Source organism: Syngnathoides biaculeatus, chromosome 17, assembly GCF_019802595.1.
Source record: "Syngnathoides biaculeatus isolate LvHL_M chromosome 17, ASM1980259v1, whole genome shotgun sequence".
NCBI lineage: Eukaryota > Metazoa > Chordata > Actinopteri > Syngnathiformes > Syngnathidae > Syngnathoides > Syngnathoides biaculeatus.
In genome coordinates this window covers 17,302,982-17,327,457 of record NC_084656.1, presented here as the reverse complement: position 1 = coordinate 17,327,457, position 24,476 = coordinate 17,302,982, and the positions used below count along the sequence as shown (strand labels likewise).

Here is a 24,476-nt window from a genome sequence, read left to right as displayed (position 1 = left end):
TCCTTGAATGTCACCTGCATAGGGGCAATAATATTGTTACAATATTTATCAGTGCAGGTTTTCGCCTTTCATGTTATTCCACCGAGCGTCTCAAACTCATCCAATATTGCGGAATTTGTGCGATGGGCTTTTATTTTCTGAATGCATCCAAAACATACGATGCATTTTTTTTTTAAATCGATGTGGCAAATGCTCCAAAGACTGGCTAAAGTTCATAGTTCTGGGCGTGCCCCAACCAGATGTCATATCTCCCTGACGGCTGCTTCCTGTGTGCCATGCGCTCACTCTCGCTGACGGCTCGACTGTCTGTAAACACGCAAAGAATCATTTGGACTCAGAATTCCATCCTCTGGTTCTGGCCCATAACATGGTGCGAAGGTCCTCTTTGCCAAAGAAAGACTAAATAAATGGCCGTTTTGAGGGCTTTCCCACACTCCATATGTGGCCAGGTATTTTTCATTCTGGTGAAAAATTGACATCTGCTCCGAGAGGCCATCTTTAGGAAAGATGGAATTTGCTATATATGTCTCGCATAAGTGGACCTACTATGGAAGTACATTATTGCCACCGTAATTTGAATTTGAAATGTAATGTGACCACATTCTTAATAGTTGCTACAATTTGCTGTCTAAAATTCACCGTCTGCCACCAGGTAGAACACCCAGCCAATCGCATTTACGCTTTCCTAGTCACGTGACGTCAAAAAGCGTAACTGGATTGGCTGGTTGTTCGGTTCTGACCTGAAGTGGTGGCACAGACGGTGAATTTTAGACAGCGAATTGTAGCCAGGCGACTCGCTGGATCAGCTGGTAAAGCGTTGGCCTCACAGTTCTGAGGACCCTGGTTCGATCCAGGCCCCGCATGTGCGGAATTTACATGTTCTTCACGTGCCTGCGTGGGGTTTCTCCGGGCACTCCGGTTTCCTCCGACATCCCAAAAACATGCAACATTAATTGGACCCTCTAAATTGCCCGTAGGTGTGATTGTGCGTGCCACTGTTGTTTGTCTCTATGTGCCCTGTGATTGGCTGGCAACCAGTTCAGGGTGTAACCCCGCCTCCTGCCCGTTGATAGCTGGGATTGGCCCCAGCACTCCCTGCAACCCTCGTGAGGATAAGTGGCAAAGAAAATGGATGAATATATGTAGCCAGTTGAATTGTTAACATTGAAAAGTTACACTGAAATACAACTATTGAAAATGTGATCACTATATTTCAAATTCAAATCCTGTTGGCACGAATCTACTTCCATAACCTACAAAGTTTTCAAACGCCACGCCCAAAACCTCATGGAAGCGGCCATTTCTTCGGTGACAATGGCACAGCTGTAGAGCCCCCCCCCCCCCCCCCCACTTTACTAGTTTTTGCTTGCTGGTAGCTAATCTGGGTGGGATGCTTGATAATGATGTCAAAGACAATTCCTTTGTAAACAATGCAACGACACGTCGGTATTCGGTAGTCCCCTTGATTGGGCGCTGTATTACCAAACATTTTTATTTTGTAGCAGATTTTGTTTGTGTCATTTCTGTAGTAAAAATAACTTCAGTCATCGTTTCAAAGACCCTGTATTTGATTGTGATGTTCCATCTGCAATCTACTGTAAAAGTATTTTTTACTGAACCATAAAAACAAGGTGCAATTGTCATGGACAAATATGTGATCTTGCTTAGACCAACAAAAAGTCTGCGGAAGACTTGCCGTTTTGGTAAAGGCCGCCACTTTGGTGTCCATTTTTTCATCTTCACAGAAGAAATCAAAGACGGACTTTTGTTTTTTTTTTTTGATAACTTCCGAATTTGATCCACTTGTGCTTAAAGATGGGCCTTTGAACCGTTTTAAATTGCATTTTATGTGTATAAATAATGGTGGCCATGTTTGGCAACTAGTAAAATGTAGCCCCTGAAACCAGTTCAAATAGTAAAATGTATCCGTGATGGGTTGATCCACACAAAAAAAAAAAAAATCATGGAGTCACAGCGAAGAGACAGAAGTTGTCTCTCATTCTAATTTGAAGTGACCATTTTAGTGTCGCTTTATGTATTTCCAGCCACAAGTTGACCGACGGCATCACTCTTCAAACATCTCGTTCCCTCTCCATTATGTCATCACAATGGTGAGTAGTTTTTCTTTGTGTTCTTATTACACTGTAGTTAGCACGCTTGTTGGACTTGTTGTGAAATCAAAAAACGCCGTCTTGCTTGAGCGGCATTGTAAAGCTAAATTATTTAACAGCTCGATTAGTTATCGATTGCCGTGTTAACAGGAACGTCGTCGCCGACATTGGCCAGCAAGTTTTGGCAAATTTTTCTTGTAAACGTATTTAACAAAAGCTCGACTGCAGCTGTCTCGTCTTCTCAAAATTTGACTTCAATGGTCCAAGAGCCGGCGGCACGGTGGATCAGCTGGTAAAGCGTTGGCCTCACAGTTCTGAGGTCCCGGGTTCGATCACAGATCCACCTGTGTGGAGTTTGCATGTTCTCCCCGTGCCTTGCGTGGGTTTTCTCCGGGCACTCCGGTTCCCTCCCGCATTCCAAAAACATGCAATATTAATTGGACTTTCTAAATTGCCCCTAGGTGTGATTGTGAGTGCAGCTGTTTGTCTCTATATGCCCTGCGATTGGCTGGCGACCAGTTCGAGTGTACCCCCGCCTCCTGCTCGTTGACAGCTGCGATAGGCTCCAGCCCTTCTGCGACCCTCGTGAGGATAAGTGTGAAAGAAAATAGATGAATGGGTCTGAGGGCCAATGAGTGATGGAATGGAAAAAATTTGAATGGAAAAAAAAGTGATATGACTCCTCCCAGTGTGTATTTTTTTTTATCAACAAATTGAATTCGAAATGAGAAAATTCCGGTCGCCGAGGTCAAGCTGGGTTAGGCCACAGCCCACCTGCGGAGAAGAGAAAATGGATGAATGGAAGTTATTATTTTTTTTTTTTTTTGCCAAGCAAATAATTTAGTATCCTGTCTTATTAATGTCAAGAAGGGATTGGCAATATACAGGGCCACAAAACTGATCCGGCCCAGGCCTCTGAGTGGAGTTTCTGCACGCATTGCAGAGCACGTGGGTGGTTTTACACCTTCCTCACTTTGTGTGTGTGTGTGTGTACAGGCTCATCTTCCATGTTCTCTCTCACACCGAGCAGGGGACAGGACAACAATGTTAAGCATCTCAAGGCCAAGCAGGGCTTCAGGAAGATAAAAAGCCAGTTTTCCCAGGCTCTGACAAACAATACCTTGTTGCAGCATCCCCGTCTGGTCGCTCCTACCGTCGCACGCCGCCGCCGCCGCCCTTATATTCGCCCGCCGCCCTCCACCCGTCCAGACACCCGACATGTCCTTTGCCTTTGTCGCCATGACGGCACTGATGTGCTCTTCTGCGGTGATTGCGATCGTCCTGCAGCCGTCCAAGCAAGAAGCCGCCATGACACAAGACTCCAACGGCAGGTAGGCGGCGTTCCGTTCGGACGCTCTTCACACTCTACCATGTAGTATTTCTTTTCAGGTCTTGGTAGGTCGAAGGTTATTCCGCCCTGATGTGTTATTTGTTCTTCGAGTTGCGAGGCGGGATGCTTGAAGGCTCCTTCGGGCCGCAGGTGTCCCACCCGTGCTTTACAGAGTGTGCAGGAAATGAGTTGACGCAAGCGCAAATTGCAGATTTCTCACGAGAGACACCGGATCTCCACTTTTTCTGCGCAAAAATGTATTCTTGTTGTCTGAATAAATATATATAAACATGGGACCAATACCGACATAAAAAGGATGCAGATTCTTTGCTTTATCTAACAGCTGAAAAGAATTTTGAAAAACAGAGAATCTGCTATGACCAAATGACAAAAAGACCAATACACTTTTTAATAGATTAAAATAAATGATTAAGTACGTAATATTGTATTTTAATTTCTTTTGATGGTTGACATAAAATTTGATTTATTTATTTTACAAATATATACAACCCAAGTTATGAACTTATACATGAGGCTTGGTCTTTCATCTTGTTTCATCTTATTTCACATTTTTTTTATATATTATTTGTAATATATGAGAACAATTATTTGGACTTCGTAGCCTGCATTCAAATATTAAATTATCTCGTATTTTTCATTGCGGGATGGTGGAACAGCAGGTTAGAACGTTGCTCTCACAGTTTTGAGGACCGGGGGTCCTCCTGCCCCTTTGACAGCTGGGATAGGCTTCAGCACACCTGCAACCTTTGTGAGGATAAGCGGCTCAGAAAATGGATGACCGGATAAATTTCTGTTACTTTATTATTATTATTTATTTATTATTTTGTTTATTTATATGCATCATTATTTATTACAGAAATCATTATTTTGTATTCATAATGTTTATTGCATTTATATTTTATTTTTAATTCTTATTTTAGAAAATGTTTTATTCAATGTATTTTGATTGCATTCATGTGTTTTATGTATGGATTTTTTTGTATTATATAATTAATAATACTTTGTATTGTATTTTATTTCGTGTTTTTTCATTATTCTTTTCCATTCTATTTATTACAATCAACTGTATTTGTATAGTTTATTTTCTGTCTCCATTGTTGTGTTTTCCCTTTTTTGCAAGGGGGCGTTTTGATTACTTTTGTGTGTGTGTGTGGGGGGGGGGGGGGGTTTACACGTTGGAACGCTGTGTTGAGATTTAAACCTAAATGTCTTAAATGTTTCCCAATCAATCATTTTGAAGTTGTGTTGCCGTTTGCGCGCAGGTACCATGGAGAGTCCCTGCAGTCCATCCGCAAGGAGCTCCTGTCCGCCCTCAACCTGCAGACTGAGCCGCGGCTGCCAGAGGGCGCCGGGGAGCAGTGGCGCGGAACTGCCGGGCGCCTCCAGGCCGCGGCAGGTAGCCCTGAAGCGCACAGGTTGGCAACGTCAATTCCCAGAAAGTCGATGCCCAATTCCTTCCCTCCTTCTGCAGCTTCATCTGTCTCCGGTGATGGGCGGGAAACCTCAGGGTGCTGCACTGAGACCTCAGAGGTTTTCATGACAGGTACATGCTCATTGTCCGCTTTTTACCCATATATAAGCATTGATTAAAGTATTATTTAAAAGAATGAATAAATCAGTTCCACAAGGAATATAGAAAGATTAACAAGCAGCATGTGATAGTTTTATGACACTTTCAGCAATGAATATTGTAACATACAAAAATGAAGCAACACATGGAGACAGACAATATAGTCGTACTTACAGGTATAGAGTATATTTTTTTTATTCCCTGGTAAAATGACTATCCATCCATCCGTCCATCCATCCATTTTCACTGCTGCTTATCCTCACAATGGTCAAGGGGCGTACAGGAGCCTATCCCAGCTGTCAAGGGGCAGGAGGCGGAGTACACCCTGAACTGGTTGCCAGACAATCGCAGGGCACATGGAGACAAGCAGTCGCACTCACAATCACACCTAGGGGCAATTTATAGTGTCCAATTAATGTCGCATGTTTTTGGGATGTGGGAGGAAACCCAGGCAGGCGGGTCCGGGATGGAACCTGGGATCTCAGAACTGTGAGGCCAACGCTTTCCAGCTGAGCCCACCGTGCTGCCTTGTAAAATGACTAATATTGCTGAGTACTACTGGATGAGTTATGAAACTTCGTCCATTGAATTGAAGCAAAAAATTGTCAATTTTTTTGGGGATTCTTGACATTGTATTGAAGTAACCATCTTGTATGTTTTTATGCAGTAAGAAACATTTTGTAGCTTTTCTCGGGGGAGGCTCTACTAGATGAATGGCATTTTTTTTTTTAATTATTATTATGAATCATACACCTCGCGACCATCAGGTGTTAGACTGTGTCAGTTCATGGCTTGTTCTTCCATCAGATCTGGGCTGGGACAACTGGGTCATCCACCCGCAGCGCCTCACCCTGGTGCACTGCGCCCCCTGCGGCCACCGAGAGCCCTGCAGGCCCCAGCAGCCCAACGGGCCTCAGTGTGACGACTCGCAGGTTTGTTACCCTTCATTCATTGAAGGAAAGATTTTATGATTGTTATTATTCATCTTCCATAGCGCTAATCCTCACTAGGATAGTGGGATTATTACTATTTAAAATGGTATTCTTTATTTGTGGAGAATCTATAATAAAACCCTCAACAGAATTTGTTTTAATTAAATTGATCCAATGTAAACATGATATTAAAAAAAAGTTGACTTAACTATATATGTCAATATATTAACATCACATCTGTCGGGTGAAGTTATGTTTTCAAAGATCAAGTTAATGTTGCAAAATTTCAATAATTTTGGATCCACTTATTTCTTTTTAGCTCAGTTGGTTCAACAGCATTTCTAAAATGGAGATTTTTATCAGCTATTTTTTTCTAATTTAGTTCACCCAAAATTTAAAAAATATTGACTAAATATTTCATTTAAAAAATATTAATACTCATAAATACCAGTATTTTATGAAATCGAACCAGTGTTATCATTAAATGGCATTAGCCATTAACGGTTAATCATGAGTTAACATTTTTTTTCTAAATCGACACCATTCTTAAAACTGAAGTCAACAAAAAATTTTGGACAAAGGCGTTGAACTTAAATTTTTACATTATTTAACAGCCTCATTTATAAGACATAATCATAATTTGTTGTACAGTTCTTGTAGAGCTATGTTGCAATGTATAACTAACTATGTATAACTGTTTTTGTGCATTTATGCATCTTTTAATGAGCCTTGAGTTTGAAATAAATAGTTGAATCAAATTATTAACTTGAAAAAATGATTGTGATATTTTATATATTAAATTTTGACTTTCACATGTACAGTGAATATAAGGTCTACACACCCTTGTTCAAATTCTAGCATGTTGTCAAAATGATTCAAAACTTTTCCCATCGTTAATGTGACCTATAACGTATGACTCCATCTTTATTTCTTAATCTCTTCACGTATGGAGGTAAAAAGATAGTGGTTGCACAAGTGTGCACACCCTCTTATAACCGGAATACAAACTCATGTTAAATGGGTTTCTGATGAGCCCCCAAATTAATTTCAACTGTTCTGTGCGTGCCTTATTGATGACTCTCAGATCCGTTATTTATAGTATTAAATTATGCTTTGTGTTCCTGTTCCCGCAGGTCCAGGCGCCGTGTTGCCAGCCCACAGGCCAGGAAGAAGTCAACGTCCTTTACATGGACGAGTCGAACACTGTGACCCTCACCTCCATGCGGCTGACCCGCCGCTGCGGCTGCTCGGCCGCTCCGCAGCCCCGCGGCGACTAAACCTTTGTCGCCCGTGGCGCACTACGGCTCCGAAACTCCAAAAACACTTGAATAGCTTCATGTACATCCGTAGTAGCGTACTGTAAAGAGCTCTTTGGCGAGAAATTGATCATCAGTAAAACAGATGACCGCAATTAAAAAACACTTTTATAAAATTGACCAATTTTGAAGACCCAGCGCTCAGATTGGGCAACCCTGCTGACTTCATTGCCGATTAATCCACCTCATAATACGACCAGACCCGAATATTTACAAATTTGTGATGTATTGGACTTTCACGTGGTTCTTCTGCTTCCTCAAAGGTTTGCATTCCTGTTTCTACAAGCAACAGAAAAGCAGAGGATGAAACCTTCGTGCGATCACGTTTTTTTTTTTTTTTTTTGGGGGGGAGGGGGTTGGAATCCACATTTTTTGTCATCTAGAAATGACCACGTGACACCGCACACTTGACACACTTCAGATTTATACCCTTGGAAATCCCCCCGGGTGGTGGTGGGGGGGGGGGTATTTAAAGCTCCTCACGGGTACCGAGCGTTCCCTTCCAAAAATGTGCAAACGTCCCTGAGGCGAACACTGTGCTCATCTCTGCAGAAAAGTGGAAAAAGAAGTCTGTTTGGTTTCAGCACCAACCGTCCCCACATCAGGGGATTGCTTTAAATTATATACACAAGCAAAGTTGTTGTTTTTATGTCCAAATCTGCAAGGGAGCTGTATTAGATAATGTGTGTTATAGATGAGAGCTGTCCAGGGAAAGATACAAAAAAACTCAAAGCTCCATTACACCCCAATTTTTCAAAATTGAGACCTCAATGCCAGTTTCACTTTGCAACATAAAATTTGTTGTAAATGTGTATTAGGAGATCCCCCCCCCCCCAAAAAAAAAACACCTTTAAAAGTCTTTGTTTTTTAGTCGGGCACAATGGTTTCCTGTATTTACAGTAGGACACAAGATGGTGCCAGAGAGCTCAGATTTTTTTTTTCCACAGCTCAGATTTCTCCTGTATTGTCAATGTTTTGAACAAATATAGAAAAAAAAAGTATTTTTAAAATTGCAAACTCCCCCTTAAGGCCTTAATTTAGGAAATGGAAGACAAAACAATTTGATTAAATTGTAGAAGTCTCCAGTGATTGTGACTACTAGGACTGTTTATATAGTATTTTAAGACATTTTGCAAAAAAATTGTGAAATTATAATTAAGGCTTTAACTTTAGAACTTGAAGTATTCCTGGGATCTTTTTCTAGCCTACTTTGATTAAATTTAAGATCTCCAACCATCGTCTCCAACCGAAGTTTTGCATACTTTTTACCACCTGTTTTAGGGAAAAATTAAAAACAAATTGAAGATATGTTTCTTTCTGGACCGTGACCATATGATAATTGATTGTAGTTCTCTATACTTTACTGACTGCTGAGCTGAGTTTTATTTTTTTATTATTATTATTTTTACAGGGTTACCTCACTTGAATATTTTTTTCCCTATGAATCATCATAGTTTATATATGTTTGTCATTTCGTAGCACCTCAACCCTAACCATATGCTGATGAAAAATTCTGTTACTGAGTTCATGATTCACTGCTTCCGGTTCTTGTTTAATAAAAGCTATCGAAATCAACTTCTTGTTTTTCTATGCTGTTGTTAAGGTTTATTTAATAAACGTCATTGTCAGGCTTTAAGGAATGTATTTTTTTTTTTTTATGGGCACTCTCAGGGGGGAGGGAAATAACCAAGGACTGAAAGTTGGTGCTACTCTCCACAAAAGCAACATCTTACATGCACATGAGATGTCTATCAATCCATTTTCTTTGCCACTCATCCTCACGAGTGTCGCGCGGAGTTCTGGAGCCTATCCCAGCTGTCAACGGCCAGGAGGTGGGGTACACCCTGAACTGGTTGCAAGCCAATCGCAGGGCACATAAAGACAAACAGCCGCACTCACAATTGGACACATTTAGAGTGTCTAATTAATGTCCCATGTTTTTGGGATGTGGGAGGAAACCGGAGTGCCCGGAGAAAACCCACGCAGGCACGGGAAGAACATGCAAACTCCACACAGGCGGGGCCAGGATTGAACCCGGGTCCTCAGAACTGTGAGGCCAACGCTTTACCAGCTGACCCCACCGTGCCGCACCTGAGATGTGGCCCGCAAAAAACTGTGCATCAATTTCTGATTCCTGCTCAGATCTGAACAACAATTCAAATTTGTCATATGTAATGAATAATATTGTTGAGATATGGCATTTTTCTGCTACCAATCCCCTTTTTAAGGTAACTTGAGCAACATTTGAGCCCACTTTTATCCTTCCGATTTTCACTTTTATCCTTCTGATTTTAAAACTAGTTATCCCTCAACTTTTTTGTGTATCTGATGAGATATGTTTTGAGTTCATAACACCCCTGTGAGGGAATTTGAAACGACAACGTGCCCCTCGAAAAAAATGACTGACCCCTTCCCCCTGAATTTTAAGACCTCATGTTTCTGGTAAATCTGGCTAAAGAACCAGTTAAACTCGTATCTCGGTCTTTTTTTTTTTTTTTTTTTTGGTTTGTTTTTAAAAAGAATTACGTCCACATAAAGATAACTTTTTATTTTGTGTGTCCCTTTAAGATTTGTATTCGTCAATGGTAATGTACGACGGTGACGTCACGACCACAACACGCTTCATGGCGTTCCCAGCATATTTTGAGGCCATGAGGACTTCCCCTGGCTCGGATGCCTTTTGACAGCTCGCTACACGACGGCAGGCCGCGGGACGGCAGGTGTTTATCCTGGCGACGTGCGACCGGCCATTCTCCTGTAAGACACACTTTCTTTAAAAACGGTTTATGACGCTCGACTTCCTCAAATTAACGCTGTTTTGACAGCTAGGCGATGCTACTACTCGTTAGCCGGCTAGCATGGGGGCATACGCATTGAGGACGTGGCGTGGGAAAGTTAGCCTATTTTTTAAATTACTTTCTTTTTGCCTAAAACAAATTTTTTAATTGATACTTTCATACCGACTTTGTATCCAAACTGGTGAGTTTTTGTGGGCCGCTCAGCTGTCACGTTAGCTTGTGTTGCTTCGATTGTTTTGATAACGGCCATCATTCCGAACGAGCCTGTTCACGTGACCGCCTCCAGCTCACAAGTCACGATGGAAATGCGGCGGAGGGAGCGAGCCAAGGTCCGTTGATGTTCTAGCCCAAAAAGTGTACAGCCAGATCCGCGGACGGGACGATGTGGTGGTTTCAAATATTCATCACAGTCGGTCTTGGTGACTTGCTAAGGTGTGAAGAGAGCCATCACATGACAGTAGAGGAAAAGAACACCATCAGGTTAGACGCTTTTAAGTCTTGTTCATATCTTAAGATTTACTGTGAATAGTATTAACATTTTTGCTCTTATTTTTTTAGGGATCGCATTGTTGAGATGTTCGATCATGCGTACGGCAGTTACATGGTAAGTAGAAATTAAAAATATTGTGATTGTGAGTCACAAAGACAAGACAGCTGCACTGTGGAATTGATAAAAGGAGACTTTTAAGTTCAAAGAAAAATGGAAACCATTGGCCACTAACTTGAACAAACGAGTGACAATAAAGCGGCAGATCATTAATCACAACATGACACACACTACCAATGCCGCTCAGTATGGTGGGAATTCCAGCGTCAACTTCCTCCAACTTTCTCCGACTCTGCATAATTTATCGCATTACATTATTAGTGTAGCTTCACTATAGATGATGGCATATCCCAACTTGGGTAAATTTTGGGTGCCTTCGCTGTGGGGGAACAAAACTTTTGGTTCCTAAACCAAGGGCTCCCTGTCCAGGCAAAGTTAATTTGCCTAACTTGCAAAGAGACATGGGTATCTTTTTATTATAAGTGAAGAGGGTTTGGGGTGGGTGGGTGCAATTAATTTAGAGCCATTAAAGGTCAAGTGTCATGGATATAAACATTCTATAATAGATATTGTAATGAAAAATACATATAACATTATTCACTTCAATGTCTACATGAAAAAATAAATATGAGCGCAGAGCGCGTCATCCGTGCGCAAAGTTGCGGAAGTCTCATTCGACATCCAAGTGGTCGCCATATTGGCTGCATCTTCTGTCCGTGACATCACACTGGGACATTCGCCACTGAAAACACACTGTGCCACCTACTTTGGGAGACGAACACGCCCTTCTGACACGGAAGCTCTTTTCGGAGAAGAGAACATTTCACAACCGAGTGAAGTGACCGGGGCAATATTACACTATATTTTCGAGCCATATTTAGATGATATGCGGGTCACGGCCAAACCACCTCCCCGCCCGATCCACTTCCGCGGCGGCGATGAATAACGGCGGAGATGAGCCACCGTGGCCCGGCGCCGCCGCGACCCACCTCGGCTTCCGACGGGGAGGCACATCAACGCATTTACCACCCCTGACTTACGCATGACGTCCCTCTCCAACTATTTTTTTTTTTTTTTTTTAGTAGCTGTATACACACCTACCCCTCATTTGGAACCCACGAAGCTCTCTTTCTTTGCACGTTTTTTTTTTTTAAAAGTATGAAGAATGAATCCATCCTCCCGAGTGTTCGAACAATATCCAGCAATACAATGAGCCGGAATTTTGGCTAACACAAAGGAACAAAGAGCTACCTTCCAGCAGGTAAAACTAGTAGAAACAGACGAAAGCTTCAGTGCGGTACTGCCCTGTACGTCACTTCTTGCTTCTTCTCGAACACAAATCCCTCGAGAGGATTTTCATGGCGGGAGTTACAAAAATCCATATGTGTCAAAATCATGTTTTGTGGTGGGGGAAAAAAAATGGATGGGTCCATACCGGTTTCCATTTTTTTCATTAATAACATACTAAAAATCATGCATTTCATGACAGTGGACCTTTAATTAGCATGTTATTGAGGGTACTGAAGTTATCGCTCTCCACAGATTTGTACCTCTCAGGGCAGCAACTCATCGCATGGCACATTATTGTAGATGAAAATGATTTACTAATTACATAAAGCCACAAAATAAATCAACGGATCCTGTATATCGCCATAAAGATAACCGTTTTGTCTCGTGTTGCAGAAATACGCCTATCCGGCCGACGAGCTGATGCCTCTCAGCTGCAGGGGGAGAGTACGGGGCCAGGAGCCGAACCGAGGCGACATCGACGACTCCTTGGGGAAGTACGTATACCATATTAAAACTGCCTTGACTGTAATTAGGACATTTATACACGGTTACGCGACACGCAGACGATAACAAGCGAGCCAACCCAACGCTCTCATTTGCCGATGTCCATGTCCTGCATTTTAAAGCGAAACACACACAAAATTACAGATACGATAGTAGAAAGTGAGGCTGGGGTTAATACCTGCACCTCCATTTTCATTAAATTCAGAGAGAAATTGTGAGCCAAAATGAAATTGTAATCCTTGCCCTTCTCTATTTGCAGGTTTTCACTTACGCTGATCGACACCCTCGACACCCTGGTGGTGAGTTCTTGCTTTTTCCTTTTGTCTGTTTCACCTCTCTTAAAACGTGCTGCGGTCACGACGTTCGTCCCCGTGTTGGTGAGCAGGTGTTAAATAAGCTGGATGAATTTGAAGATGGCGTGAGGAAAGCGGTGCAGGATGTGCGCCTGGACAATGACGTGGTGGTGTCAGTGTTCGAGACCAACATTAGAGTTTTGGGGTATTTACACGTCGTTTGTACGTTCAGTAAAAAATCAAACACACGGAGTTGCACTTGTTCTGACTTCACCGATTTATTCCAGAGGTCTTCTGGGGGCGCACGTGATGGCTGACTTGCTTCGGCAGCGCGGGGGGAGGATGCAGTGGTATGAAGACGAGCTCCTCAACATGGCTACAGAGCTCGGCCACAGGTTACTGCCTGCCTTCAACACCTCAAGTGGCCTTCCTTACCCCAAGGTACGCTACTTTTGCATCATTGCTTTTGTTTGAGCTCTCGAAGATTTAGAGCACGGTCCTCAAAATGGAGGTTTCAAATGGTTGGAATTCCCTAAAGGGATATTAAAATGGAACGCTTGGCTCACATCTTTTTTTTTTCCAGGTTATTCTATTACAATTTTTAAGAAAGACAACATTTCAGCCCATTAGGGCGAGGTTATTGATTTAAAATTGAAAAAATCAAAGTCGGTGGATGCACTGAGAGTGATTTTATTTGTAGGTGAATCTGCGTTACGGAGTGCAAAACCCACTCTCACGAACAGGCACTGAGTCGGACACCTGCACAGCTTGCGCGGGCACGATGATCCTGGAATTTGCAGCCCTGAGCAGACTTTCAGGAGAGTCTGTGTTTGAGGTACTTCAGAAAACTCGTCATTGTTTGGACAAGCAACAGTTAAAAACTGTATATTGTCTTTTAGAACTAATTTATCATTCTCAGGGGTGGGAAGAAGTTCGTTTTGCTTCACCATAATAGTAACAAGTACAGTCATACCAAACCTACCTAACCCTAAACTTATGAATTTATGACACATAACTTGGTCTATTTCCCCCCCCCCCCCCCCGTTGCCCCTTATTATGCCATGCCTCTTACAGGCCCGCAGCCGACACATGAATACGATGGACCTTTCTGATGGCAACCTTAAGCTCCGCCCCCTTAACTATGTCCCACAAGCTTTCAAAATAGCGATTGAACACAACATGTTTGAAGTGGATTCTCTATCACGTATTCCAGATAATATTAGGGTATGTTTTTTGCCACATGCGTCAGACTTGTCCAAGAGAGTTCTACAGAGAGGTCTCAACTATTTCACGCAAGGATAAGTACACGGAATTAAGATTTTGAACGGAGCAGGACGCAATGTCAGAGTTACACCGAAAAGTTGGCGATAGATGCAAAAAAAGTTTGACGCCTCACAAACTTCATATTGAAATCCAACTGGATAAAATAATGGAATCGTACAGCGCATGTAAAGCAGGGTGAGTACTTTTTACTTGGAAAGATCACGAGTAATATTGTAGTTTTTATAAGTGAGGGGGTGTTTGAGGCTTTGGAAAATGAATCAACCAGGGCCTCTTGTAACCTAGCAGGATATCTTTCATCAGAATTGCACGTTCCCCAAGCGCATCTCAGGACCATTTTCTTCGTAACATGAACTTTTCCGACCGCACGCTACTGACAACCAGGATTGCTTGTGGGGCAGTACGGCAAGAGGGGCGGGTCAAGCCAGGGGTGAAGACTTTGCGGCTATCTGATTGGCTATTATTGTACGAGTGATTGATTGACAGGTCGCAAAGGTCCATTGTGTCTACAAAAACTATACTTGACAAAACTAGTGCTGTTTTTTATGAGCTAGAACGGTTCAATGGCATTTCATTACAGTTCAAAGGAAAAAAATGATATTACGGTTAGTGGTAGGCAAGTGAAGCCTCATGAAAGACTGAGGATTTAAAATAAGATTCAAGGTTCAAGCCTGCAGTGATGGTGACATCTAATGGACAACTGATGTCATAGCAACACGACTGAAGCACTGGCAGTTTCTTCGTGACAGCAAATAAAAGTTCACAAAAGTCTGTATTATCTTTCATGTTTTACCAAATAATGATTAAAACTTGATTTTAATAAAATATCCAGATACTCTCCTTGATAGAAGGCATAATGCAAATTATATTAAATGTTCAATGTAGTTAATGGTTGAATGAATGGATGAATGCTTCTACGCGACCCACAGACTAATTGTGGATTTTCACTACGCATGGCAGATGTCCGAGAATCACATTGCTTTGGCATTGCAATATAGTCATAAAAAAATCTCTAGATATATATATGCAAATATATAAATCTTACCATTTGATAGGAATATGCCCGGAAAGCCCTTGATGTTCTCTGGGAGAGGAGACAGAGAGGAAGTGACCTGGTGGGGACTGTCATCAATATTCACAACGGAGAATGGGTCAGACGGGGTGAGGCAACCTAAACATGCATGCACACGTTTCATTTTCCCTCAAATAGAGGATGAGGAAGCAAAAATGCGGTCTTGTAACCAGCTCATTCATTTAAAACTCGAAGAATAAAAAAACTGCAAACTTCAGCTTTACAGATGCCATGTCTACTGAGCAGGGAGTGTGTGTTGTACTGAACACACGGCGGTATCTGTCATCATGTTCTTACAGTGTCTTGAGTGTTAGTGTCTTATTCCATAATACCAAGAAAAGGGGGAGAAGTTCAACTCATAACATTCATACAGATACTAGTGATAACAATGGCACGCATGGAATTCATCGATAGGCTAACCAGTGGAACAATCAAGTTTAAAAACATTTTGTAGCTGCAACTAGATTCATTCTGTGATTGTTGTGGCTAATGATGACTGACGTTGTTTTCCATCAAGAAGATCCAGAATTACCATTCCACACATCTCTGTTGTGGCTTGATCTAAATTGTAATTACTGTGTGTGTGTGTGTGTGTGTGTGTGTATTGTGCCTGCTTGCAGACAGCGGAGTTGGTGCGGGCATCGACTCGTATTACGAATATTTAATGAAGGCCTACATACTTCTGGGAGACAATATTTTCCTGGAGAGGTTTAACGTTGTAGGTGCTCCGTTTTAACTTTCCATCCACATTCCTCTCTATTGCATTGTTTTCCCATTTTCTTTATATCAACGTCTCATTTTTGTCACAATGTTTTCTCGCGACAGCACTACAGTGCCATAATGAAATACATAAGTCAGCCTCCCCTGCTGCTTAACGTGCACATGCACAACCCGACCGTGAGTGCACGGAGCTGGATGGACTCTCTGCTGGCGTTTTTCCCCGGTTTGCAGGTTTGTCGTTATTTTTAGGGGGAATATACACAAATCACAGGTGTCAAAACGTCTGCAGCTGTTCCTGCCACTCCGCACAGGTCTTAAGAGGAGATCTGAAACCAGCCATCGAAACCCACGAGATGCTGTACCAAGTCACCAAACAGCACAAGTTTCTTCCGGAGGTAAAAAAAGACCTCAGGTGTTCAATTCAATTTAAAGTGAAATACAAGTCATATGCAAGAAAACTCTTCCTTCAGTAAACACGAGGAAATACATTTCTAAAATACAATTTGTGTCCATTCTAATTTTTTTGTTTTTATTGTTTCTCATGTAATATTAAAGTTTATTGAGATGATGAATTTCAGGGTTTCATCAGATCTAATCCCAAAAATGATTAGAAATAAATTCAAACATGAGAAAGTCCACGCTGTGTACTTTATTTCCCGCACTATAAGGCACACCTAAAAGCCTTTAAATTTTTCAAAAGCTGACCGTGAGCCTTATAATTCGATGCGCCTTATACATGGATCAGTATTGAGCCTTTAGTGCAGCTCCATCTAATGGATGCATAACGTAACCCCAGCCTCTACTGTCGCATCTATTCTACGCACCTTTAATGCGGTGCGCCTTATAGTGCGGTGCGCCTTATATGTGATAATATTTTTAGAATAGGTCATCCATTGAAGGTGCGCCTTATAGTGCTGAAAATATTTTACATTAAATTATACAATAACTTTTGGAATTGAACTCCTGGAATAAATTGTGTATCAAGTTATTCTAGTTTGCCACTATCAATAAAATTGGAAAGGCAAAATACACAAAATTTGGAGATGCATGGCAGTAATAGTTTTTTGTTTTCCAAAGAAAATGTCACGTTATTAGTTTTTTTTCACATTCAATATAATTTCATGTAATTTGTAGTCTCGTTTTCCAAGTGAGCATGTACCTTTATCAGCGTAGTCATTGTCATTCCTTTGTCTGTAGGCTTTTACCACAGAATTCCGCGTTCACTGGGGCCAGCACCTCCTGAGACCTGAGTTTGCAGAAAGCACCTACTACCTCTATAAGGTGACCAACCTGACTGATTGTATTTGTTATTTAGGGCAGCCATTCACAAAATGTGGTACGAGTACCACTAATGGTATGTGGGCTATTTCTGACAGTACACAGACAAATCACTCATTAAACACAAAAAAAATTGACAATATTTAAAATGTTGTGCAATCAAACCTATTTGAATGAAGTTTGTAGCTATGCATCCAGCCTGTTTAAATTTTTTAAAAATTCAAGACTGTACATTTTCTACTTTTCAAGTACACTTCATCAAGTACCGTTAAGTTGTATGTAACATAAGCACAAAATCCAATACGTTTGCGTTTAATCATAAAGAAGTTTTTGAGAAAAAAAAAGTACCGTAATTTCCGGCCTGTAAGCCGCGACTTTCTTAACGCGCTTTCAACCCTGCTGCTTGCTTATGCGGTGGTGTGGTTAATTTGTCCATTTTTTTTTCAAACGGCCGCAAGTGGGCACTCGGAGCGGAAAAGGTAAGAGTGAGCCCGGTGGAATTTATGTGCCGAGGAAGTGACTTTTACCGGTCCGGCTCTGTTAGCGCTAGCGTGTTACTGCCGTGTCTGAATGATTTTTACCGGTGAGTTTTTTTTTTTTTATAACCGGCCCTGTTTGCGTGGCGCTAGCGTTATTCCGGCACTAGCGCTGGCGTTAGCATTAAACTGTCTGTGTACCGTCTTTCTTTGTAAATATCTTGTGTTTCAATGTGGGAACTTGCGGCTTTTACACGGCTGCGGTGTATGTACGTACCAAATGGTATTTCCTTTACAAATGTGCTGGGTGAGCCTTATAACCAGGTGCGCTCTGTAAGCCGGGAATTACGGTAACAATTTTTATGTCACACTTGGAACCATTGATGTTGTGTGTTATTGGACTGAAGTGAGGATCATCTTCTACAGGCCACCGGTGACCCCTACTACCTCAGAGTAGGACAGTCCATTGTGGAAAAACTCAACGCTTACGCCAGAGTGCCTTGTGGGTTTGCTGCTGTGCAAGACGTTCGCACCGGGACGCATGAAGACCGGTACTGTAGTCTCCCTTCCTTATTCAGCTGATCTACGTGTAAAAAAACGTGACTTTTTACATTTCAGGGTTAAATTGTTGTCATTATCAAACCTTTATCATTAAAACTACTATATATTACTATTACTATTATACTACTTTTACTATTATATATCAACTATATATAAGTATTAAAACAAATACTACATTGCATATGGTATTTTTGAGTATATTAGTGATAAATGGTAGGTTTTCACTGATAAAATGGGATACATCTTGGATGTTATTTTTATTATCATCACTGTGCGCAGTTTAAAGGAGCATTGGCTGATGTCTTTTTTTTTGTTTTTTTTGGCACGTGATCCCACGATCAACGCATTAATCACCCCCGATTTAAACCATTTGTTGTGGCTGAATTTCCCTTATTTTGGTTAAGTGACGCACCTACTGAAAAGCAATAACTAATTACCAGTTGCTCAGTATTTAAGTAGTTTTTCTACAATTATTTCGATGACTTTTTTTTTTTTTTTTTACTTTTTGTAGTCATATAATCTTAAAGTAACACAGTAATATTCTTCGAGTACAATTTTTAGCTACTCTACCCACTTCTGCTAGTCAGTGTGCACACGTTGGTGAAACTCCAAACTCACCGTTGTATCCCTTGCACAGGATGGACTCATTCTTCCTGGCAGAGATGTTCAAATACTTGTACCTGCTGTTCACCGAGAAGACGCAGCTGCCCATCGACATCGACAACTACATCTTCACCACCGAGGCCCACCTCCTGCCCGTGTCTCTCTCCAATGCGCAGCTGTCTTGTCAAGGCAACAAAACGGTCAGCGGGCAAATCCCAAACGACTTAGTAGGAGCACGTTTTCATATTTTGACAATTTGAAAAAAATGAGATCCAGGTGTGAGATTAAGGGCAGCAGACTCAACTGGAGAACAGGCAACAGTTTGTCATGTGGTGTGTAGCGTTGACAAGGGAGCGGTTATTGAAACTTGTTTTTTGCACGGCGCTTTAGGAAACGTATCCTGCGGCCCACGAAGAGGATCTGTTCCTACACACGTGCCCGAGCACAGACACATTGTTCCCAAACAACCCCTCGTTTGCCAAAAGCATCCGGGACAGCTACAAGTACTTGACGGGCGTGGGGCGAGCTGTCCACCCTTCACCCATCAGGTGCGACTTCTAATTTTGTGCTGGGGCCGACTCTGCTATTACACTTGTGGATTTTAATGTAGGCGGCCATCTTGTTTTTTATTTGTGCAGGGGGATTGAATTACCATTCCATGATAGTGGCATCGAACCAGTGCAGTTCCTAAAAAGCATGGGCATTTCTCTCACTCCACTGAACCATTTCAGCTCAGGAGACACCAGAAGGGTACTTCATATTATTTTCTACTGAGTTTTGTGGTTGTACAAAGAAAAAGCACAGCACAATATACGGAAATATTTTCAACACAAATCCATTTCTTGTTTTTTGTAGGAGCGCAAAGGAATGTATCGGGTGAAACTTGTGGCCGAGGTGAGACAAGCACTTGAGGAGGAGGAGGTGGTGCCTCATGTGGTGCAGCTGATATCCCCTCCGTTTCTGGGGAGGACCGTGCTCACGGCGGGCCCTGCCAAGTTTGGAATGGACCTCACCAAGCGAGAACACGGCGTAAGTTGACCACGAAGCGATAGTTGCGACGCAACGAGTTCTCGTGGGTACGCTAAAAAGATGACAGCTCGAAAACAAACCCGCCAAGCACTGTGCACATTTTACAGTGAAGAAAATAAGGGAGGGAAAGAGGTTGTTCCCCAAAATGTCACAATACATGGCCGCGGTCATCCTCTCCTTAATACAGTGCAATCGTCCCATGTGCAGAAAAACACCCCCAAAGCGTCATGCTACCACCCCCATGCTTCACAGTAGGGATGGAATTCATCATTCGTCTTCCTCCAAACCACAGTCAGTGGAATTATGACCAAAAAGTTCCATTTTTGGTCTCATCTGACCACAAAAGTGGGACAACTTGCAATATACGTAGCAGGGTGTTGAAATACTTATTTTCTTCGCTGTTTATTGTACCAGGGCAGCACCGACTATTGGAGACAAATTCCTTGGCCAATAAAGCTAATTGTGATTGTGATGTGTCAGGTGAAGGGCAGCATAGCGAAGGCGTCCCCTTATACAGCATGCGGGCCACTAGAAAACCCAGCTGAGCTTAAAGGTCACATCGCCCTGGCGCTGCGTGGCGAATGCATGTTCGCGGCAAAAGCCCGCTGGCTGCAGGAGGCGGGCGCCATCGGAGTCATCTTCATCGGTGAGCATCACCGCCGCCGCGCCTCAAGTCATTTTCACTGCAGCGCGGAGTTAAAATTAAACCAGTATTGCTTCTTTGTCTTTCTTAGATCACCGCGAGGGAAGCAACAGCGAGGAAACTCCGCTCTTCCAGATGGTCGGCGACGGCGATTCCACCGGCGACGTCGCCTTGCCGTTGGTCTTCCTGTTCAGCCGCGAGGGCGCCGTGCTCACCGCGGCCCTGGACGAACATCACAACGTCGACGTGCTGCTTCTGCCTAAAGAGAGGCAGCTGGGACACGGTGAGACAAAAGGAAAAATCCCGCCAAACGAGACAAGCCAGTTTGTAGGGTGTTCAACTTTGGCATTTGAGTCTTGTCACTGTGACCTCGTTCGCACCCTCTCAACTATTTATAACACAATCGGGCTGCAATGAGGAAACAGACAACAAAAATTTGAAAATGATTAGATAAATGTTTGAAGAAAAATGTCTCTCACAGCGGCAACGGGTCATTTTTCATTGCAACAATTTAATATTCCCTACCATCGCTGATTAGAATCTATTGCAATGCCCCGATAAGTGCTCAGAAATCGACAGCCCCCGGGTGCGCTTTCAATCGCTTTATGAAAAAAATATGAATATGAAGCACATTTGCACACCAACTGGAATGGCGACAATGTGCAGACTGAACAGCTAGCACACGCATTTTGCTAGGCCCCCGCCTTTTAAAGCCACACACACTCAAAGTTACAACTGCTACAGGAAAATCTAAGGGTGCTGACCTCAAGTGGACAACAATAGTACCCTCACCTCATGGGTCTGTCACTGTTTAATAATGCAAAATGAATTTTTAAGGGGTTAATCAATAGAATGGAGGAAAATAGGATTACTTGATTCTAGCAATATTCAATAGCTGCAAATTTTTCATACTGAGTAAATGTTTTGTTCTCTTTTATTAATGAATTAATCAGTCAGGTGTTGGGGTAGTACCTCTTGAATTTAATTTCTTCATATTTGGAGACTTTTTTTAGGCTATAAAAGGCTTTAATATATTTATAATATAGTCAATAATGTTCATATAGCTGATTTTAAAATTTTGTAAATCTTGACTTGACTTCAGTATTGAGTCGCAAGTGTATACATACACACACACACTTGGTGTGGCAGGCATTTAGAGCCCTCTTCATACTTGGAAAAATATATATATATTTTTAAGCTAATATATCAACTTTTAGCCACACGTTGGTTGAACTAGTTAGCGCGTTGACCTCACAGTTCTGAGGACGCAGGATCGATTCCGGCCCCGCCTGTGTGGAGTTTGCATGTTCTCCCCATGCCTGCGTGCGTTTCCTCCCACGTCCCTAAAACATCCATCCATTTTCTTCACTGTTTATCCTCACGAGGGTCGCGGGGAGCGCTGGAGCATATCCCAGCTGTCAACAGGCAGAACGCAAGGTACACCCTGAACTGGTTGCCAGCCAATCGCAGGGCACATGGAGACAAACAGCCGCACTCACAATCACACCTAGGGGCAACTTAGAGTGTCCAAAAATGTTGCATGTGTTTTGGAATTTGGGAGGAAACCAGAGTGCCCGGAGGAAACCCACGCAGGCTGGTCCGGGATTGAACCCGTGACCTCAGAACTGTGAGGCCAACGCTTTACCAGCGGACCCCACAGTGCTGCCTATCCCAAAAACATGCAACATTAATTGGACACTCTAAATTGCCCCTAGGTGTGATTGTGAATGCGACTGTTGTCTGTCTCCATGTGCCCTGCGATTGGGCGGCAACCAGTTCAGGGTGGACCCCGCCTCCTGCCGGTTGACAGCTGGGATAGGCTCCAGCAATGCCCGCGACCTTTGTGAGGATAAGTGGCAAAAGAAAACGGATGGATGGATATCAACGTTTCTCACCCTATATTATGAGACTTTGAGATGCTTACAATGATTACTAAAATCTTTTTTCCCTTGTTGTTGTTCCCTGTCTATGTCCAGTTAAGGCAGACCAACCTATTATTAATATTAAATTGAGGCTTTCTGAAGATGAGGACCTGGAGGAAGAAGAGGGATCCTGTGGGTCCACTCTGAAGGTCCTACTTGACGAAAAGTGAAAGTCTCTCATGAGACGATTGTTGCGCTACAGCGCGTCTACAAACACAAAACTGTGAAGCAGAAGTGGTTCCCCACGGGAGCCTCAGAGCGGGCGGCCACGCGTTCACAATGGCGGCGAAAATGGAGCTTTAATCCTCTGTTTTGAGACGTCGCCATCGATTATTATACTGGGATCGAACCTCCCGTGTCGCTCGTCCTGATGCCGCTACCGATAACATAACTCTGAGCTTAACACGATACCTCACCCTCTGGGAGGGTTCACGTAAAGGTGGGGGGGGGGAAAAAGTGTTTTTAATTGAGGTTTTGCACCTTTTTATCCTAATAGTGTTCATCATGATGGATATTAGCTGGTAGGTTAGATCATGTTTCAACGAGTGAGGAAAAACAATTTAAGCTGGTAAGCACCTTCAGGGAAATTTAAGTGTTCTGTTTTCTGCAATTGAGAATGTGTACGTCAGTATGTTTCACGACATTATCCAATATTCCATTTTCAGCGTCCCACTTATGACAATATGCTATATACATAGAATTAGACTGTCTTTACAAAGTCACATTCCAAGGAAGGAAGAAGCGGTGTGGTATTTTCAGGCCGTGCACAATTATTTCCCCACCTCTAAAAATATGTGCAATTTTTATGATATTGATTTTGAAACTACTCATGTTACAGTGCAGAGGATTTAATATCAAGTCAGTTCTTGATGCTATAAAGGAGTATTAAGGCCACAGGGGAGGAGAAAAAAAAATACAAGAATAAAGTAATTTTTATTCTCATAAAATGCATTTTTTTCCCCTCATAACATTTTACTGATGTGAATTTCCGACATTTGTTTCTTCACAAAAGTACTTAAAAGCTTTTTCCCTGCTTTTTTATTTTTGGTCATTGCAAAAACTTAACTTCTCATTCTATTTTTACAAAATGACGAAGCTACAAACATTGCATCTTTTTAATAGTAACTTTATTCGCATACCTCTATTACTATATTCTCGTGAGCCAATGACTTTATTCTCATAGTATTATATTTCCTTGTGGCCCTAATAATCCTTATTGTGATGCAGCATTACAGTATTTTATGCAATAACTGCAGTCATTTTTCTCATCACATATAATTGTTGAAATTTCGCAATATGAAATTAACTTGTACATTTGTGTCCATTTATTAGATTGATGCAAAGAAGGACTGAAAAAGCTATTTTCCAATTCATAATTTATTGAGTTCTTCAACATACTAAATGCATCAATCACATCCGGTATGTCCATATATTGCACCATTTTGATTTTGGAAGAGGATAATGTTTTCCTATTATTTGCACAATGGATATTTTCCATCATGCTGCTGAATTTTGAAGTTACCCCCACCCCTCCCCCCTATCCAATATTGCAGAATGTGCCCAATTGTTGTTTATTAAGCAAAATATATGGACAACATTTATACCTCAGGACTGTGCTTGTTGCTGTTCATACAGAGCAATGGATAAAAAGTAGGATCTAACTTTTGCAAATTCCATTCCCCTTTGTTTTTGTACTGTATTTAGCAGTTTCCCAAGTCATCAGTGGCTGAAATGTGCCCCCGCCCCAAAAAAATTATTAAACAGCTCCTGTTAAGGCTGCTAAGGCAGTCAATAAAATAGTGAAATAATTATGATCTCCTGTGCTCAATATTCTGCTGTGTCACAATCGCGAATTGGCATTGTGCTGATAACACACGGCTAACGGTTTTATGGCTTATCATTCCACAGAGTTGCCATACAAAAGTGGAACATGCTTGAAATTTCATGCACATCAAATAGCGATTTGGCTCGATTAATTAGCTTGTTTAATTAAGAAAAAAACATGGAAAAAGCCAATTTCATGCAATTTGGAGTGTTGCACATTTTATTTTCAATATAAAACACCCAATTTTTTTTTTTTTTTTTTTTTTAAATATAGTATAGCCTTTAAAGCACAGGTGTCAAACTCAAGGCCCGGGGGCCATATGTGGACCGCCACGTGATTTTATGTGGCCCGCAA

The 24,476-nt window shown here is 42.0% G+C and overlaps 2 protein-coding genes across 2 annotated transcripts; both read left to right on the top strand.

Annotated features, from left to right (window-relative positions):
- Positions 1–3,136: 3,136 nt before the first annotated feature.
- gsdf (gonadal somatic cell derived factor) lies at positions 3,137–8,855 on the top strand. Its single transcript, XM_061801066.1, has 5 exons — positions 3,137–3,442; positions 4,725–4,858; positions 4,934–5,005; positions 5,840–5,964; positions 7,098–8,855. Exons 1-5 carry the CDS (start codon positions 3,330–3,332, stop codon positions 7,239–7,241), a joined length of 588 nt encoding a protein of 195 aa, XP_061657050.1. The 5' UTR covers positions 3,137–3,329; the 3' UTR covers positions 7,242–8,855.
- Positions 8,856–9,873: 1,018 nt separating this feature from the next.
- On the top strand, positions 9,874–24,106 carry si:ch211-282j22.3 (ER degradation-enhancing alpha-mannosidase-like protein 3). The gene is made up of 21 exons (XM_061801845.1): positions 9,874–10,037; positions 10,365–10,558; positions 10,637–10,682; positions 12,309–12,409; positions 12,679–12,718; positions 12,805–12,917; positions 13,000–13,153; positions 13,413–13,547; positions 15,049–15,154; positions 15,686–15,783; positions 15,891–16,016; positions 16,097–16,180; positions 16,983–17,066; positions 17,966–18,090; positions 18,738–18,903; positions 19,094–19,251; positions 19,342–19,453; positions 19,559–19,732; positions 20,213–20,378; positions 20,467–20,658; positions 22,352–24,106. Exons 2-21 carry the CDS (start codon positions 10,461–10,463, stop codon positions 22,465–22,467), a joined length of 2,394 nt encoding a protein of 797 aa, XP_061657829.1. The 5' UTR covers positions 9,874–10,037; positions 10,365–10,460; the 3' UTR covers positions 22,468–24,106.
- The last annotated feature ends 370 nt before the right edge of the window (positions 24,107–24,476 follow it).